Source organism: Narcine bancroftii, chromosome 5, assembly GCF_036971445.1.
Source record: "Narcine bancroftii isolate sNarBan1 chromosome 5, sNarBan1.hap1, whole genome shotgun sequence".
NCBI lineage: Eukaryota > Metazoa > Chordata > Chondrichthyes > Torpediniformes > Narcinidae > Narcine > Narcine bancroftii.
In genome coordinates, this window is record NC_091473.1 from 228322081 (window position 1) to 228339370 (window position 17290).

Below are 17290 nucleotides of genomic sequence, written 5' to 3' on the forward strand. Positions count from 1 at the left end.
TAAGGTTGTGGCATTTTATTTAAAAAACTATAAAGTTGACAATGGGCATCAAAGTCAGGTAGTGCATTAAGCATGGCTTTACACAAGAGTTCTATACATAGTTTCAGCATGTTGAAGATATGATACCTTACAATAAATATAATCCTCAACATGTTAACTTAACTAACAGGAAACAGTATTTAACAATTTGCACCTGCTATGTTAACTTAAACTTCTCACAAAACATTTACTACAAGCCACATTTAAAAACTGACTTTGGAAGTTGAGTAGGTTGGACTCCATCAGTTTATTAAAACTGTTACCAGTATCTTTGATCACTTTATTAAAACTGTTATATTAGATCACTTAGTAGAAATTCAGCTAAACACAATCTGAGCAACACAGCAAGTCAAGCAGTCAGTGAGGGGAAAAATGGTTGATGTTTTGGGGCTTATCAATCAAAGTTTATGGAAACACTTGATAAGGCTCTGAATAAGAATTTGTATCTTTATCCAGTTGTATTGAGGGACAGGGAAGAGAGAAATTCTTCAAAAATAACTAGCTTCTTGAATATTGCTATCATTAACAAACTCTCAACTACTGACGTGAGTAACTTGTCCCTTGCACAATGTCCAATGATCACCTTTTGTTCATTGGTCTGTGCTCCTCCTCCCTGCCCTTTTATTCAGGTGTCTGCCTGCTTTTTACTCCTACCTGTTCAGGTCTGAAATATTGGTTATATATCTTTACCTCCTATAAATGCTGCGAGACCGGCTGAGTTCTTCCAGCCTTTGTGTTTTTACTGTCACTTCCCCTATTTAACTTCAAATTTATAACACTGGCTGTCTATGAGAGAAACAAAATAAGCAAGACTGTAAATATTTTGTCAGTACTTCTAACTGAAATCGTGTTCTGCTGTTCCAAACTCAGCAAGTGTTAGACTTCTGTGAATTTGCTGTGAAATGTACCAGTTTGGAAAAACAGACTAGGCCAAATCCATTAGCTTCTTCCTCAAAAGGACTTGACATTGAGGAATTCCTGTGAGAATGGAACTCAACATAATGGTGGGAAAATTGCATTTTGAATTGATTGTCCCCATAGGAGGTGAAAAACTAAAGCTACATATTTTTAAATGTTTCACAGTCCTGACCCCAGCTTTGCTGGATAGACCAAACTACTGAACTTGGTATGTGGTGGAAGAATGAGATTGGCCCTATACCCTCACTTCAAAAGTGTAAGTCAGCAGTGGGTTAAATTTTTTTTTGCAGTGACTCTTCCCCAGATTGTTGAGTACCTCCAGATTTGCACATTCTGAACAATGAAATGCTGTTTGACTCTCAGGTCAAACAAACTATCTGATTTATTATTTTTACGTGTAATGATTCATTCCTGAAATATACTAGCGATCTTCAAATTCTATGAAAATGTTTGCAACAATCCCTAATCTCAACTGTCCAAGTTTTATTTATCACTGCATATGCAGATTGCAATGTTTACAAATTTTCAGCTGTCCACTTACTGACCTACTGGTAAGAAAATCTCTCATCTCGCTGCTTATGGAGCACAGTGATCCAATACCCTATTGCCAAAGTTGAGCCTGAGATTGGACATAAAAAGTCCACCATTTGTTTTGGGTGAAGCAATTAAATATTTTCTCAAAACTTTCATCTACTCCAGAGAACGTATTCTTCAAGTTAATTTTCAAAAGAATCAAACCAGTTTGAAAGTTCCAGTACTTGAAGTTCAGCAATCAGGAGAAAATAAATATCAAGAAGGTCAACATGAAAATGCACAATGCACTGTTGCATTCTTAATTTTTTGTTCAGTGGTTAATGAAATGAAACTTTCTTGTACTTTGTGTTTGGGATTTGGCCACGCAATTTAAGTCTTCGGACTGCCTCTCGCATGTGCTTTGGCTGCAAAGGTGGTGTTTCTCCCCATTTGTCACAAACATCCAGTGCTTGAATTTGAAAAAGACAAACAGTACAACTCAGTTAAGGAAAAAATAGGATCTACAACATGCCAAAAATCAGTAGTAGTAATGCTAAATGCCTTTCCAATGAACAAGTTGAGAAAAATGAGGTAACATTACCCACCATTGAATTTACAAGTCATGATTTAAACTCGACATCACACCTCATCATTCATTTCAAATTTTTTAAAAACTGTTTTTGCATTTTATATGAATTTTCCTGTGGCAAAGCCATTGGCTAAGGATTCCTAATTTCCCCTTGTCAAACTTTATTGTACGTGCATATGTTCTGCGTTTTCCTGTACCTAATTTATTTGCATTAGAGTGCACATGCATTTACAGATGCAGTTCAATTTTTATTAAAGTTCTTGATTTATCAGTGAAATGAAAACAGGCTTCACAAAATTTAATAAATAGGACGAAAATGTGTGTAGAAGTTTTTTAGGAATGGAATTGATGTACATGAGGAAATATGGTCTTTTGGATATAGGATAGGCATGTTGAGGTGTGAACAAAAATGCTAAAAAGAGCATGTCAAACTCTTTAAATGATTAGTAATTGTAAAAATTGAGGTCTTAATATGTACTGTAATATACAATAATTATACCAGAATTCTCTGAGATCTGAACTCAAACATTGACACAAGTAGATATCTGAAAAAATTCATCAGGAATTTAAGTAACATTGAGATCAAGACAACAATCTCATGCTAATTCAGTTTTAGGTTTGGTTTTGATAAGTGGTTGGGAAATAAAGGTGATCTCAACTTCTGGGGATTTCTCACCACCACAAGAAGAGTTTAATCACTGCTTCGACAGGCAGTCCTGCAGTTTATCTCAGGGAAAATAAAAAGCATTTGAAACTTCTGAGATTAAAAATCCCACAAGTGTTCTTTAGTAACCACTGTAGATGTAGAGTTAACACAAAAGGAATGTCGGTGTCTTTTTCAGTGAAAGGCAACCATTTTGAGTGACAACTGGTTATATATAGGTAGGGCAAACACAAGGGTAACAAATGCAAAATTTCAATGACCAAAATGAGTTACTATTAATTAGTATTTTATTTTCAGTGAAAAATCTCCTAATCTACATGAATAACAAAAATCAACACACTCGGCTAATGCTTCCACGTTTTCTATCCAGATTGTGAAGCAAGTACCAGGAGGAGTCCAAAGGAGAGTCACAGAAGCTGACACAGTATCAGCATGGCTGCTGTGACCCATGAGACTGCAAATAACTTCCCATATCTGACTGATTTTTTTTTAATTCTCGATTTTGATATCACGAAAACATTTTCCACTTCAATAATTTATTGCTGACTGGGAGGAGTCACGTGATGGAGTAGTGGCCGGACGGTGAACTCCAGCCCTCTCCAGAAAAGTCGGGAAAAACAAGAGAAAACACAAAGGCACAGAAATAAAAGTTACAGAAAAGTGAGTATAAAGGTGGAAAGAAGATGGCGACAAAAAAAGAAAAGTCGAAAGCAACGGTAAGAAGAGAGGAAGAGAAGACAAAGGAGGAAAAAGGTGAAGGCCTTACCTGTCCGAAGAGGCCCGCTGCGGAGAGAGAAACCCGCTCCCTCAGGTCGGTAAATAATGGACTACAAAAATGGCTCGCAGAGCCGAACAAAAGTGCGCGATGCGAATGAAAAAAAACACACCGACGGGAGGGGGGACCAGCTGGGGAGTCGATCTCCACAGCCGGCAACGACAGCTGCAGAACACCTGCAGCAAGAAGAGACCACAGAAGACAATAGAAACAAGATAGAAGAGGAGGAAAGGGCAACAAAGAAACAACAGATGGTCAACCCAGAGGAAGAAGAAGAGGAAGAGTATGGTGAAATAGAAGAAGAAAAGAGAGGCAAGGTAAAGGATATACTTGCTCTTATTAGAGGATACATGGAATCATTTAAAGAATGGCAAACACAGGAATTTAAGGATTTAAGAAAAAGAATAAACAACACAGAGGAGAAAATAATTAAAATGGAGATGACCTTAACAGAAATGGGAAAAAAAATGGACAAGATGGAAGAGCGGGCAGTAGCAGCAGAAATGGAGGTAGAAGACTTAAAAAAGAAATTGGAGAAATCTAATAAAAAAACTAAAGAGACACAAGAACTACTAGCTCAAAAAATAGATACAATGGAAAACCATAACAGAAGAAATAACATAAAGATAGTGGGCCTTAAGGAAGATGAAGAAGGCAAGAATATGAGGGAGTTTATAAAAGAGTGGATCCCTAAGACCCTAGGATGTCCAGAACTACAGCATGAAATGGAAATAGAAAGGGCACATAGAGTATTGGCCTCTAAACCACAACCACAACAAAAACCAAGATCTATTGTAGTAAAATTCCTAAGATATACTACAAGAGAAAAGGTACTGGAGAAGACAATGGAAAAAGTAAAAGAGGGCAACAAACCACTGGAGTATAAAGGGCAAAAAATCTTCATTTATCCAGATATAAGTTTTGAACTCCTAAAGAAGAGAAAAGAGTTCAATACAGCAAAGGCGATTTTATGGAAGAAAGGGTATAAATTTATACTAAAGCATCCAGCGGTATTGAAAATATTTATTCCAGGACAGCAAAACAGACTATTCTCGGATCCAGAAGAAGCACGAAAATTTGCAGAACAATTACAAAAATAGACTGAGGGAGGAAGACGGGTAATGAGAGTTAAAATGATCACGACTGATATGTATGTGGGTAAAGACAAAAATAGACTGAGGGATGAAGACGGGTAATGAGAGTAAAAATGATCACGATTGATATGTATGCAGGTAAAGAGGTATAAGAGTGAATAGAGACAATGAGCATACATGAATGTATCTGTACTTAGAGGAAAATATAGATAGTATAGACAAGAATTAATAAGGGAAGGTAATGGAATAGAGAGAATAAGGAGGGAATTAAAAGAGGGACCTTTGTGACATATGAAAAGTGAAATCTTTTCTGGGGGAGGCGGGGTGGGGGGAAATAGCGGTCACTGCACAATCAGTTGACGCTTGCGAGTGGATTCGCAAATCCAAATGGAGAGGGGAGATGTGGTTGTCCGACAAGGGATAAAGGACAACTCAGGAGGTGAAGGGGAGATTGGGGATAAATAAGATAGAAATAGGAGAATAAGGAAAATGTTAGATGTTGTAGGAATGTTGTCTTATGAAGAGTTGAAAATAAGAAAACAGAAATGGAAAAGGAGGAAAGGTAATGATGGAAAAACGGAAAGAGAAGATAAACAAAATATAAAAGGGCTACGCTGAACTATATGTCTTTAAATATTAATGGAATACATAACCAAATTAAAAGGAAGAAACTACCAAATTTAAATGAATAAATGTATTCCATTAGAAAAAAATAACATATTGGTTAAGAAATAATATTGAAATATTCGAACAAGTATAGGAGCCTTACATTAAATACAATAGCGAAAACCTACCGGGGACAAACATTACCTAAGTTGATAGAAGGAGAAGGAAAGAAAAGAATGGACTCAGTAGAATTTCTGGTGTAATTTTGTTGAATGACAACATTGTCTGACTGGATTAATGCAACCTAGATTGTATACCTAAAATGGATGAGAGGGGGGGGTGGGGGGGTGGTTTGGGAGGAAAGGGGGGGGGGGAGAAAAAGTCACTGTATATGTGTGAAAAGAAATAGTGTATATCATGGCTAATGTGATTTATGGTGTGAAAAATAAAAAAATTTAAAAAAAAAAATAATTTATTGCTGACTAAATAAATCAATGTTTCTTACTTGATTGAACAGCTTCGTTCAATTCATATTAAATGTAAAAGTAAACGGATCTCCTGAAATTTTCAGATTGAGACATTAACACTTTCAAAAGATAAGTTGAGAATTTGGTATTCTCACCTCTATTTCCAAAAACTTACCTTCTTCCATCACTTCACCCACAAAGACTTTTGAAATACCTGACATGGCAATTACTACATTCTGAGATACTGAACAGCCGGTGATTGATTGAATCAACTGAAAGAAAGAGCACAACAAGCTCACAATGACATGACATTTATATGAACAGAACTAAAGTTTTTCTTTGTGTAATTAACCCGCAGTTTAGATTAGCCATTGAAGTTAATGAATAAACACAATATTAATTGTTTATGGACGGTGCTACATGCAATATTACTGAAATGGCCCAAGTACTTAGCTTACATGATGCATATACATTGTTTTTCTTGCAATATCAATATAAAATATGCATTGTTTTAAGGCTATCCAAATAACTCCACATAATCATATGTCATATGAGAACAAAAAGGCTATTCAGCCCTGCAATTTAATCCTGAGCTGATCCATTTTCCCCACTCAGCCCCACTACCCAGCCTTCTCCCCATAACCTCTGATCATCAAATATACCCAATGACCTGGCCTCCACAACTGCCTGAGGCAACAAATGCCACATATTTACCAACCTCTGACTGAAGAAATTCCTGCGCATTTCGGTTCTAATCAGATGCCCTTCAATCCTGAAGTTGTGGCATCTTGTCCCAGGCTCTCTCACCATGGGAAACAATCTTTCTGCATCTACTCTTTCTACGTCATTCGACATTTGAAATGCTTCAATGAAAACCCCTCATTTTCCTAAATTCCAACTAATGCAGACCAAGAGCTGTCAAATGCTCCTTGTATGATTACACTTTAGTTCTTGGAGTCATCTTAGTGAACCTCCTCTGGACCTGTATCAACGATAGCACATCTTTTCTTAAATGAGGAGCCCAAAACTGCTCACAATACTCCATGTAGTCTCACCAGTGTCTTACAAAGCCTCAACATCACATCCCTGCTCTTGTATTCTATTCATCTTGAAAGGAAGGCCAGCGTTACATCTTCCTTCTTCACCTCCAGCTCAACCTGCAAGTTTTCCTTCAGGCCCTCCTACACGAGGACTCCCAGGTTCCTTTGAATCGGGGTATTTTCAATTTTCTCCTCATTTCAAAAAATCGTCTTCCTGTTTATTTTTTCTACTAAAGTGCATGACTGTACACTTTCTGACATTATATTACATTTGCTACTTGTCTGCCCATTCTACTAATCCAGTCCTTCTGCAACCTTTGTGTTTCTTCTACGATGCCTGTTCCTCCATCTCCCTTTGTATCATCCACAACCTTTCATTCATTCCATAATCTAAATCATTAATCTAGAACATAAAAAGAAGTGGCCCTAATACTGCCCCTGTGGAACACCACTAGCAATCAATCAGAAAATGTTTCTGTACTTCAACTCTACCTCCTGCCAAACATACTCGAGTAGGTTTCCTGTTCTACCGTGGGCTCTTATCTTGTTAAGTAGCCTCATGTGTGGCACCTTATCCACACTTTTAATTTGATTTGAGCAGGATTGTCAAGAACTTTTAGACAAAAAGGCAAAAGCTATTGCAAATTGAGTTGAAAATTTTGAATGAAGACATCAGTTTGCCAGTTGTGAATATGGAAGTAACATTCGCTTCCAAAGATTACTTTTCAAACATATTATTTTAATCAAGAACATAATCCAACATCTGTAAATCAATATGCAGCTGATAGATGTCTAGAGAATTATTAAATTCTCCCTTTAATAAATCACTCTGATTATGACTGATATATTCATACTCTAAATTCAGCTAGTTTTGCAATGATAAAATTTGAAATGCAGATACTCCAAATCAAAAACTTGAGTTGGATTGTACCTTAACACCATTATATATCCAGGGGAACTGCTGTATTTACAAGTGTTAAATTACAATCCATGCAGTACAATTGCTGCTGTTATACTATAAAGCAAAATCATTTCATAATTACTGTAGAGAAACACGAAAGCAGCACATGCTGGAACCCTGAGCAGATAAATGCCGAAGGACCTCAGCCAGTCAGACAGCACAGGTAGAAATGCTCAGTTGTTTCTTCCATTTCTATCCGTGGATGTTGCCTGACTGAGTCCCTCCAGCAATTCTTTGGCTGCTCATAAATACTGTCCAAGTGCACCAAGCAACATTGTCCTGCACGTACCACATCCACATACTTTAGAACTAAAGCCAACGATAGTCAGTACTCTGAACGAACCTTGGGTACTGATACCATCAGCTAACCTGGAAATGCATCTGCGCCCTAGGTTAACGGACAGAATGTGGCCATTACTACCCCAAGCAGAATTTTCCAATCAATTATGCTTTCCATAAACAAAGTTTTTTGAACCAATTAACAGGTCTGGAGAAATGTACACTTCTGGGCCCAAGAAACATTGCCAACTGCAGCAAAGGACAATTTAGAATATTTTTTAAAATTGAGTCAGGAGAGAATATCTTTGGACATTTGTGCAATCCTTTATTGCAGAAAGTTCATTGAAAAAAATTTCAGGATTATCTGGAAAAAAAACATTTTATTATTGTTTAATACTAAACATTTCAGTTATCAGTTTTTTCAGTTAATAAGGTAAATTTAACCACAATTTTAAAATTACATCAATTGTCCACAAACTCCAGACTTAAGTAACTGAAGAGTAACTAACCCTTTTAATTGCTGCTTTCGGGAAAGCAGAGCGGCGATACATCTCATAACGATTTAACTGCTCCTCTGAAAATGAGGAAACCAGGATCCTGGTAAAATAAAATGAATACTTAGACTACATATTTGTCACCTTCAGCATATATTTACTTCATATAATTACAAGTTGTGTGGGGCTGTCAAACTACAACACTCAAGAAGTACACCCCATGCACCAATTATTTCCTGCCCCATACCATTGCCCACAGATTAGCTCCCAAGTGTACTGTCCACAAAATGCTCTACAGTTTCTGCTCCAAGCTTCTTTTGATAATACCTCCCAAAGCGGTGACTTCTTCCACCAAATGCTGCAGGTTCTCCTGCAGCCCCACAGTATTTTAATTTGGAAATATATAGGATCTTGCTTATTGTCACAATAAGCATACTGTCCCCAGAGGTTAACGTTGGTTCAACAAGCCAACCTGCCCACCACCTGCAAGGGAAGCTTGTAAAATACACAAAATGCTGATCTTCCCAATAATGCACATCTCAAAAATTACAACTGGACACAAGTGAATTCCAAAGGTGAGAGTGTTCACCTTTAATATTCAGGATTTGACCAATTCTGGATTCAGACAACCCTTTTCCTTCCCTATTAGTCTTTTACTCAGTTGCGCAATAAAAAAAATCCAACCAAATCTTCATGTTATTTAAAAAAAATGACATCATGACATGACATATGTGCCATCAACCCTCTGGGGAAGTTATCATTAACTAGCAAATAAACTGGACCAGCCATACAAACAATGTGCCAACAAGGGCAGGGCAGAAGCTTACGATCCACCACTACCCAACAAACCAAGTTCCTAACCTGCAACAGCCCTTCGACTGTCTACAAAGAAGGTGACAGAATACCTTCCATTTGTTTGGATGACACTTGATAGTGGCCAGTGCATAGCAGCTGCCCTAACAGACATCATTTCCACCATCCAAAACACCTCCACCACAGGCCCGGTTGCTCTGCAACAACTCATCCAATAGGGAAGCTGAGATAAAATATTTTTAACTAAATGTGAGCAATGAGGGCAGGTGGAATTTGGAATTCTGTGAAAGGATGGTTTAGGTAGAACCCAAGTTCCAAGATGGTTTATTTTTCATCCAATTGTATCAGCACAACCTGATAAAACAGCATTCTTCGGTCCACAGTGCAAACACACATACGCACTTACAGTCAAGTACAGTACACATATACACCCATAACCCACTGTCATATTCAAGCTGGATAAGCATCTCATGTGTTGCAGCTGTTAAGGATGAAAACAAAGCAAGTACAGTAAATCCCTGATATCCGGCACCTATTGGTAGACGCCAGACACATGAATTTTCCGGTTGCTTAAGATGGTGTGTTGCGCGGATTGGCGAACTAATGAAAAGGCGTGACAATTTTAAACTTCTTTATTGTTTATCTATTTATTTTCCTCAATCTTTTTTAAGCCAGTTGCTGAGGCTGCTGGCTTCTTGAATTCAGGGGTTTGACTGTAAATGGAACTTGTGTAAATAGTTATTTCTTGGCCAACATGAATATACTGTAGTGAGCCACATCTGAATCCAAGGCAATGAAGTAAACCAATAACTGCCTGCACTAACCAGATTTTCTTTTTAGAAGCTCAGCATTCCAAGATATGCATCGCAGCTGGAGTCCTGACCTTCCAGTTCTTTGAACTCCAGAGAAAGGCAGAGTGAAGCAACACCAACTTCTCCATTGAATTTTGCACAGTCATGCAATTGTGTGGCCTATGTTATTTTCCTGGCTTCCACCAGTGTTATTCAGCAGGAAACTGCATATGGAGAACAGGGCAAGCAGGGCCTTGGTCCTTTCAGCAGGAGCAAGACTGCATACCAGATTTGAATCAGGCCCATATGTCTGATTTTTTTTTCCCTTTGAAAGGAATCATGGTAACACTAGCTAATCCCACGAGAGATCTGAAACCAGGTAGGCTAGTCAATGCAAGAAAGTGATATTTATTAGAGTAATGAATTTAAAAATGGCTATTTTCCACGAACTGCAAAAATTAAACACATTTGATGGAGTCACAGGAATTTTTATGTTGCATTTTTGCAGATTGTGCAAATCTCTCCTCAATTTCCCCTTTCTTCAGTCAAAACCCAAACAGGAACAAGAAGTTGAACAAATAAAAATTGACATTTTTAATGGATAATTTTATTGCAGCTCTTGCATTGTATCAGCATTTTGAAATGTTATTGCCCTTAGCTTTGACAGTGTATGTGTCTGTGGCCTGATATAGATCATGGTTTCTGAGCAGTCCATTTCCCTTTAAGTGGCTTCACCCTCACTGGGTTACTATCTGCTAGGACTGACCAGTAATTTAATTATGTCAGCATGACCTGGGAGGTACAATTTAACATTTCTTTTTAATTGAAACAATGAAGTATGCAGGAAGACAAGTCAGAAAACAAGCTTTGATGTGGCAATCACCAAATGTTGAAGAGGCCATTGCTTTGAACTTTCTGTTTGACTAACTGCTGCTTTAGAAATAGCACGGTGCAGGTTTCAAGGAATGGGTTCGAATTCTCTAATTTTCCTCGAATTCCTGATACTAATGTTGTTGATTTATTTTTTGATTTAAAGTTTTCCCATGTGGATCGAAAGCAATTATTTATAGTAACTTGATGGACCTAAGAGTTTGTTCAGGGACAAGAATCAAGAATGAGTAAGAAAACGACTTGAATACATCGATTTCAGATGAAAATAACAAACTTGATCTGATTAATATTACTTATTTCTGTCCACAACATTGTTTAATACAATTTAAAGTTGTACGTAGAATACAAATGTTCAAAGTTAGATTATCTCATTTTTATCCTGATGTTGATCCACTATGTGACAAATGTAAAGTTTTTGAGGCCTCTCTGATTCATATGTTCCGAGAGTGTCCAGAACAACAAGAATAATGGGAACAAGTCTTTAAAACTCTATCACAGATTCTTAGGATTAAATTAGAACCGTGTCCTTTTATTGCTTTATTTGGTTATTCTCTAGGATTACCTTGAATTCAACTGAAAAAAGAATAGTAGCTTTTACTTCATTGATGGCCTGATGAGCAATTTTGATAAGATGGAAAGAAGCAACTCGAATGCAATGGTTACAGGATGTTATGTCTTGCTTGAGTTTGGAGAAAACTTAGATCTAATGTTAAAGAGATCAAGGTTGAATTTGACAAGATATGGGGCCCATTCAGGGGCTATTATCACAACTTGATTACTTAGGCAGGGGTACTCTGGGGATTTTCTATCTGATGACTGAGAGCTGATACTCGATTTTTTCCAATTTATTTGCTGGTGACTATGTTTAGTGGGAGGGGTTAGATGGGTATGGGTTTTTTTTCTCTTTTTTCTTATTCTTTTTATAACTAGAAGAGATTGGTCTATCGAGATAATTACAATGTATATCTCAGTATTAGAACACGAGGTAAAATTCTCATAAGGAAATTTCACTTTTTTGGAGAATTATATAACAATGTATAATTGATTGGTAACTCATATTCTGTACTGTATTATATAAAAGCTGTATAATTAATATCTAAACAATATATACAATACCTTTATTGTCATTTAAGACCAGACTGTTAAACAGCACACAGTAAAAAAAAAACGAGATAACATTCCTCTAAACGAGTGGTTCTCAACCTTTTTCTTTCCACTCACCATTTCAAGTAATCCCTGTGTCATCATCGGTTAGGGATTGCTTAAGGTAATATGTGGGTGGAAAGAAAAAGGTTTGAAAACCACAGTTTTAAACATATCTCATTGACACGTTAGGTGCACGGTTTCATAATTCCAAAGGAAATGGGCCGATGGTAATTTTTCTCAAGTAAAATATTTCAGTAACAATTGGGACTAGAGCAGTGATTCTCAACCTTCCCTTCCCACTCACATCCCACCTTAAGCAATCCCTTACTAATCAGAGCACTGATGGCATAGGGATTACTTAAAGTGGTATGTGTGAAAAGGTTGAGAACCACTGTTCTAAACCATAATGCTACCTACACATCACGAGATTACACAAAAGCCACGTAGACGACACAAGACTACGCCATTCCAACACCAAACAAAAGAAAAACTACAAGAGACTGAAAGACGCCTACACAGAGCGACATTGTGAATAAACACTGCAAATAATACAGTAAAAGATGAAAAACTAGACAGTAGTCACAGTGGAGACAAGTTACATTTTTGTAGACTTAGATTTTAAAAAGTCTAATAGCTTGAAGAACCACCACACAATTCACGTCCATAAAGGCCCGCAAGCTTCAGTATAATAATAGAGAGACCCAGCAATCTCCTCACTCATCCACTGCAGAGCTCCGCTCTCCAAGACGGCAGAGTGTCCAGAACCTCCAGGCCGAGCACTCGACACAGCCACTCTGGGCTCCCCGACACTTCCACCGCAGCACACACAGATATCCAGATCCTCCTAGTCAGGCAAATGATACAGCCCACTCCGGCACACCTCAGCAAAAACCCGCCATCGCGTCTCATCCTTGGCCACTGGAAAAAATCGACGTTGAAGTCTGGAGGCCTCGTCCCCACAACAGAGGCCTGATCACCACAGAAAACCAGGCTGTGCAGCCTCACAGCTTTCTTCCGAAGTTCTGTACCTTACTTTGAGGTTCTCACATTTCCACAGCACTCCACTGTCCAATGTTCACCAATTAAGAATTGTAATTGTTGCTCAGCACCTTACTGAACTGTTGTGATAGCATCTGATCTGGAGAAACTACTGCAGCCACCATCATCTGCAACTGGTCACAAACTAGCTAATATACATGTAACATTTCTATCAAATTAATTTAAAAAGAAAAAGAAAAATTAGCTGCACCTACACAAAGAATTCTTGGACTAAAAGAAGTTTATGCTACCTACCATTATGCAACTGAACGGGTAAGTTGTGAGATGGGTGCTTCAAAATTAATCATTGATTTGGATGTCCTTTCTGCTTGCAATCAAATGGCAGTGCAGAACCTACAACCAGAGAAGACAACTAGTGGAACTTTCCAAAGTGGATCCATTCAACCCTTAGCTTACCAGGTGGAGAAGATGATTAAGAAAATGATGACAGTTAATGTTAATTATGAAAATGAACTGCCGTTCTTCTTGTTCAAAGAACTTGTTTTGTGTCTGATGGATCGTAAGCCTGTTTTATATTTGTATACTGATGTTTATGTTAACTGTCACCAATAAAGCAAACAATTAATTACAGTCCACTTGGATTACTACCTGCATTCAGGAATCAATTCAAGCAGAGGCCCACTGGTAGTTAAAATGACTGAATAAGTGAAATTGGTGTTTGGATATGTAATACCGAGGGATGGGAGAAGTCAGATCAGAGAAAGCAAAGGGGATTAGGGCTTCTCTAAATGTTTGATTAATTGTGTTGTTTCCATAGTCTAGTTGCTGTGTTGTAATGTTAATATACACTCCTGTTTATCTCCCATAGTACTTGTCTAGTGGACTACCTCAAGATATTGACAATCTAAATGGACATACTATTTTAATTGTGTTATTTCTATTCTTCTTATGCTGTGTATATAAAATGTTAATAAAAAGATTGAAAAAGAAAGAAATTGACAATCTAAACACTCCATACTGCAACAGATAATTAATTTGGTTTTAGACATAAATACAGCATGGTAACGGGCCTTTTCAGCCCACGAGCCTGTACTGCTTAATTACACCTAATTGGCCCACAACCCTGGTACATTTTGAATAGTGGGAAAAAACTGGAGAGTCGGGTGGAAACCCATGCAGACACGGGGAAAATGTACACATTCCTTACAGACAATGCCAGATTTAAATCCCGGTCGTTGGCACTGTAACAGCATTGTGCTAACTGCCACACTCTCCGTGCCACTCATCCAATTGACAGTAGGAGAGATGGATACAAGAGGTCATGGGTTGGGAGTTGACGGGCAAAGGTTTAGGAGTAACATGAGGGGGAACTTCTTCTCTCAGAGAGGGGTTACTGTGTGGAATGGGCTTCCGGGAAAGTGGTGGAGGCAGGATCAATTTTGTCATTTAAGAAAGAGTTGGATAAGTATATGGATGGGAGGGGGATGGAGGGATATGGGCAGAGTGCTGGTAAGTGGGATTAGAGGAGGGTACTTGGATCAGTGCGGACTAGAAGGGCCAAATTGGCCTGTTTGTGTGCTGTAATTGTTATATGGTTAAACTCATCCCAAAAGCGGAAACTAGGACCGAATCTCGTGCTCCCTCCAGAATCATGGTTCACTCCTTATAACAACAAAATGCTAGGTAGCCAACACAACAAAGGAATAAGCCATCCCGCCTTTCAAGCCTGCTCTATCAGATTCATGGTTGATCTTCTATCTCAGTGCCAAGTTCCAGCATTGATTCTCCGAGAGTCCAGAGGAAATGGATCTTGCTTTCTTCCCCACACCCTTTACTCCCTTATGGGTGCTGCGTGATCTGCTGAGTTTCTCCAGCACGTTTGACCCCCAGCATCTGCAGACTTTCCCACGGTTAGCTCCTTGACTTGCTGATCAAGAGACACGTCTCATCTGTGTTCGATGATGGATCTTCCACACATTTACAGCAAATTTGATGAGACCAGACCAGAGGACGAGAGACTGGAAGATATTTGAACGGGTCAGAAAGCAGAATTCACGTCAACCACCTTTTACCAGAGTTTGCCGAGTCTTGCAGCATTTTTGCTGGAATATTGGTGCCCACACTCTTAGTGAACCGACCCTGATGAGGCTCATGCCCTTCCTGGTCACCAGTGACCGGCGGCCCCCGCGGTTGCCAGGACCGCGGTTGCCAGGACCGCGGTTGCCAGGACCGCGGTTGCCAGGACCGCGGTTGCCAGGACCGCGGTTGCCAGGACCGCGGTTGCCAGGACCGCGGTTGCCAGGACCGCGGTTGCCAGGACCGCGGTTGCCAGGACCGCGGTTGCCAGGACCGCGGTTGCCAGGACCGCGGTTGCCAGGACCGCGGTTGCCAGGACCGCGGTTGCCAGGACCGCGGTTGCCAGGACCGCGGTTGCCAGGACCGCGGTTGCCAGGACCCCGGTTGCCAGGACCCCGGTTGCCAGGACCCCGGTTGCCAGGACCCCGGTTGCCAGGACCCCGGTTGCCAGGACCCCGGTGGCTAAGGCCGTGCCGCGCACACTCACTGCATCTTCTGGATCTCGTCTTCGTCCACCTTCTGCTTCTTGTCCCTCTTGTCCCTGGGCGGCTCGACGCGCAGTTTCTTGGCCTGCTGGCTGGCGTCCCCCTCGTCGTCTTCCTCGTCCTCCGCGCCGCCCTCCCGCGGCTCCGCGCTCTCCCCGGCCGCCTGGCTCCCGCCGTCCCCCTGCTCCGCCGGGGCCTCGGCGTCGCCCGAGGAGGCCGCCGCTTCCGCGGCCTTCGGGGGCTCGGCCGGCGCCGCTGGGGCCGACGCGGCAGCGAGACACGCGGGCTCTTCGTCGTCCTCCATGGAAGCAGCTGGTCGGCGGCCCCGCCGGGTGGGTGGAGGAAGGGACAAACTTCGCGGGGAGATCGCAAAGTCAAAACCGTCCGCCTGAAGGGGCCGACTTGTCCACAGCAGGAAACAAGCAAGGGCCCAAAGCAAGTTGCCCACAGCCAGACTATTTTCTCAATGGGGAGACAATACCCAGAGAGAAGGGGTTCTCCTGCAAGATACCCTGAAGATAAACGTCTCAGTGGTGAAGAAGGCAAATGCAATGGTGGCAAAGGGCACCGGAAGAATCATATTTTTAAATCCAGACATACAGTACGGTCCAGGGGGCCTGCAGATGCCCCCTAATACAGTTGTAGCTATCGCTCGCAGTCAGACCCACCCCGGCCCCCTCTGGTGTCACTCGCGTCGAGCTTGAAGCACGCGAGCGACTCTCCACCTGCTGCAGGCTACGTCACTAGCGTGCGCCAAGCGACGTTAGTGGCTAATGATGCTTGACGCCGTAAAAGCAGAGCTCTCGGCACCTACGTCGGAGGGGCAGATGATGGTGACGGCACTCCCCCCACCGAGCGAGTTTATGAGCTTTGCACAGTGCCCCTCTCACAACGTGCAAATGATTTCACCCCCCCCCCCCCACAACATTCCATTCCATTCCATTCCGACGTTGAGTATGGAAACGGGCCATGTCTGCCCTCCAGTCTGTGCCGCCCAAATTCTCCAATTAACCTACAACCTTTTTATGTTTTGAAGGGGTGGGAGGAAACCGGAGCACCCAGAGGAAACCCACACAGACACAGGGAGAATGTACAAAATCCTTACGGACAGCGCTGGCTTCCAACGTGTTGGTGCTGTAACCATTCCAACTTGTGTTGGCGCTGTAATCGAGGCTGTTCCTCGATGCTAACTATGACACGCCTGCTGCCCCTAGTTTAGGGAATTAGGATGGAGTGTTATAACCTTAGTACCCATGTAGAGCAATGATAACCAATTGTCACTATTCAGATGTATAAGGGTTCTGGAATTCCAGGTCTCAAGTGTCCTGTTGTGAATTGGGGGCTGCCTATTCATTGTTTCCTTTCATGTGAAAATACTGTGGCACCCAGTTATCACATGGCTTTGCAGATCATGGTCTTAATCCAAAGGCAAGGAATATCAACAGAAGTGGCAACAAGTTCATTATCACCTCTCCATGGCCAAAGAACTGATTCCCAAATTACAATGTGGGTTTCGTCCACCTTGAGCCACAATGGACATGGTTTACAATACTCAACACCACCAAAACAAATTGCAGGGGACAGCCCCGGACACTATACGTGGTTTTCCTCCAGCCCACAAAAGCATTGGCTCCATCAATCAGGTTGGAC

The 17290-nt window shown here is 40.7% G+C and overlaps 1 protein-coding gene across 1 annotated transcript; it reads right to left on the minus strand.

Annotated features, from left to right (window-relative positions):
- Positions 1-15963, minus strand: taf11 (TAF11 RNA polymerase II, TATA box binding protein (TBP)-associated factor). Its single transcript, XM_069941569.1, has 4 exons — positions 15643-15963; positions 8455-8542; positions 5841-5937; positions 1-1939 (listed from the first exon to the last, which is right to left on the minus strand). Exons 1-4 carry the CDS (start codon positions 15942-15944, stop codon positions 1809-1811), a joined length of 618 nt encoding a protein of 205 aa, XP_069797670.1. The 5' UTR covers positions 15945-15963; the 3' UTR covers positions 1-1808.
- Positions 15964-17290: the final 1327 nt, after the last annotated feature.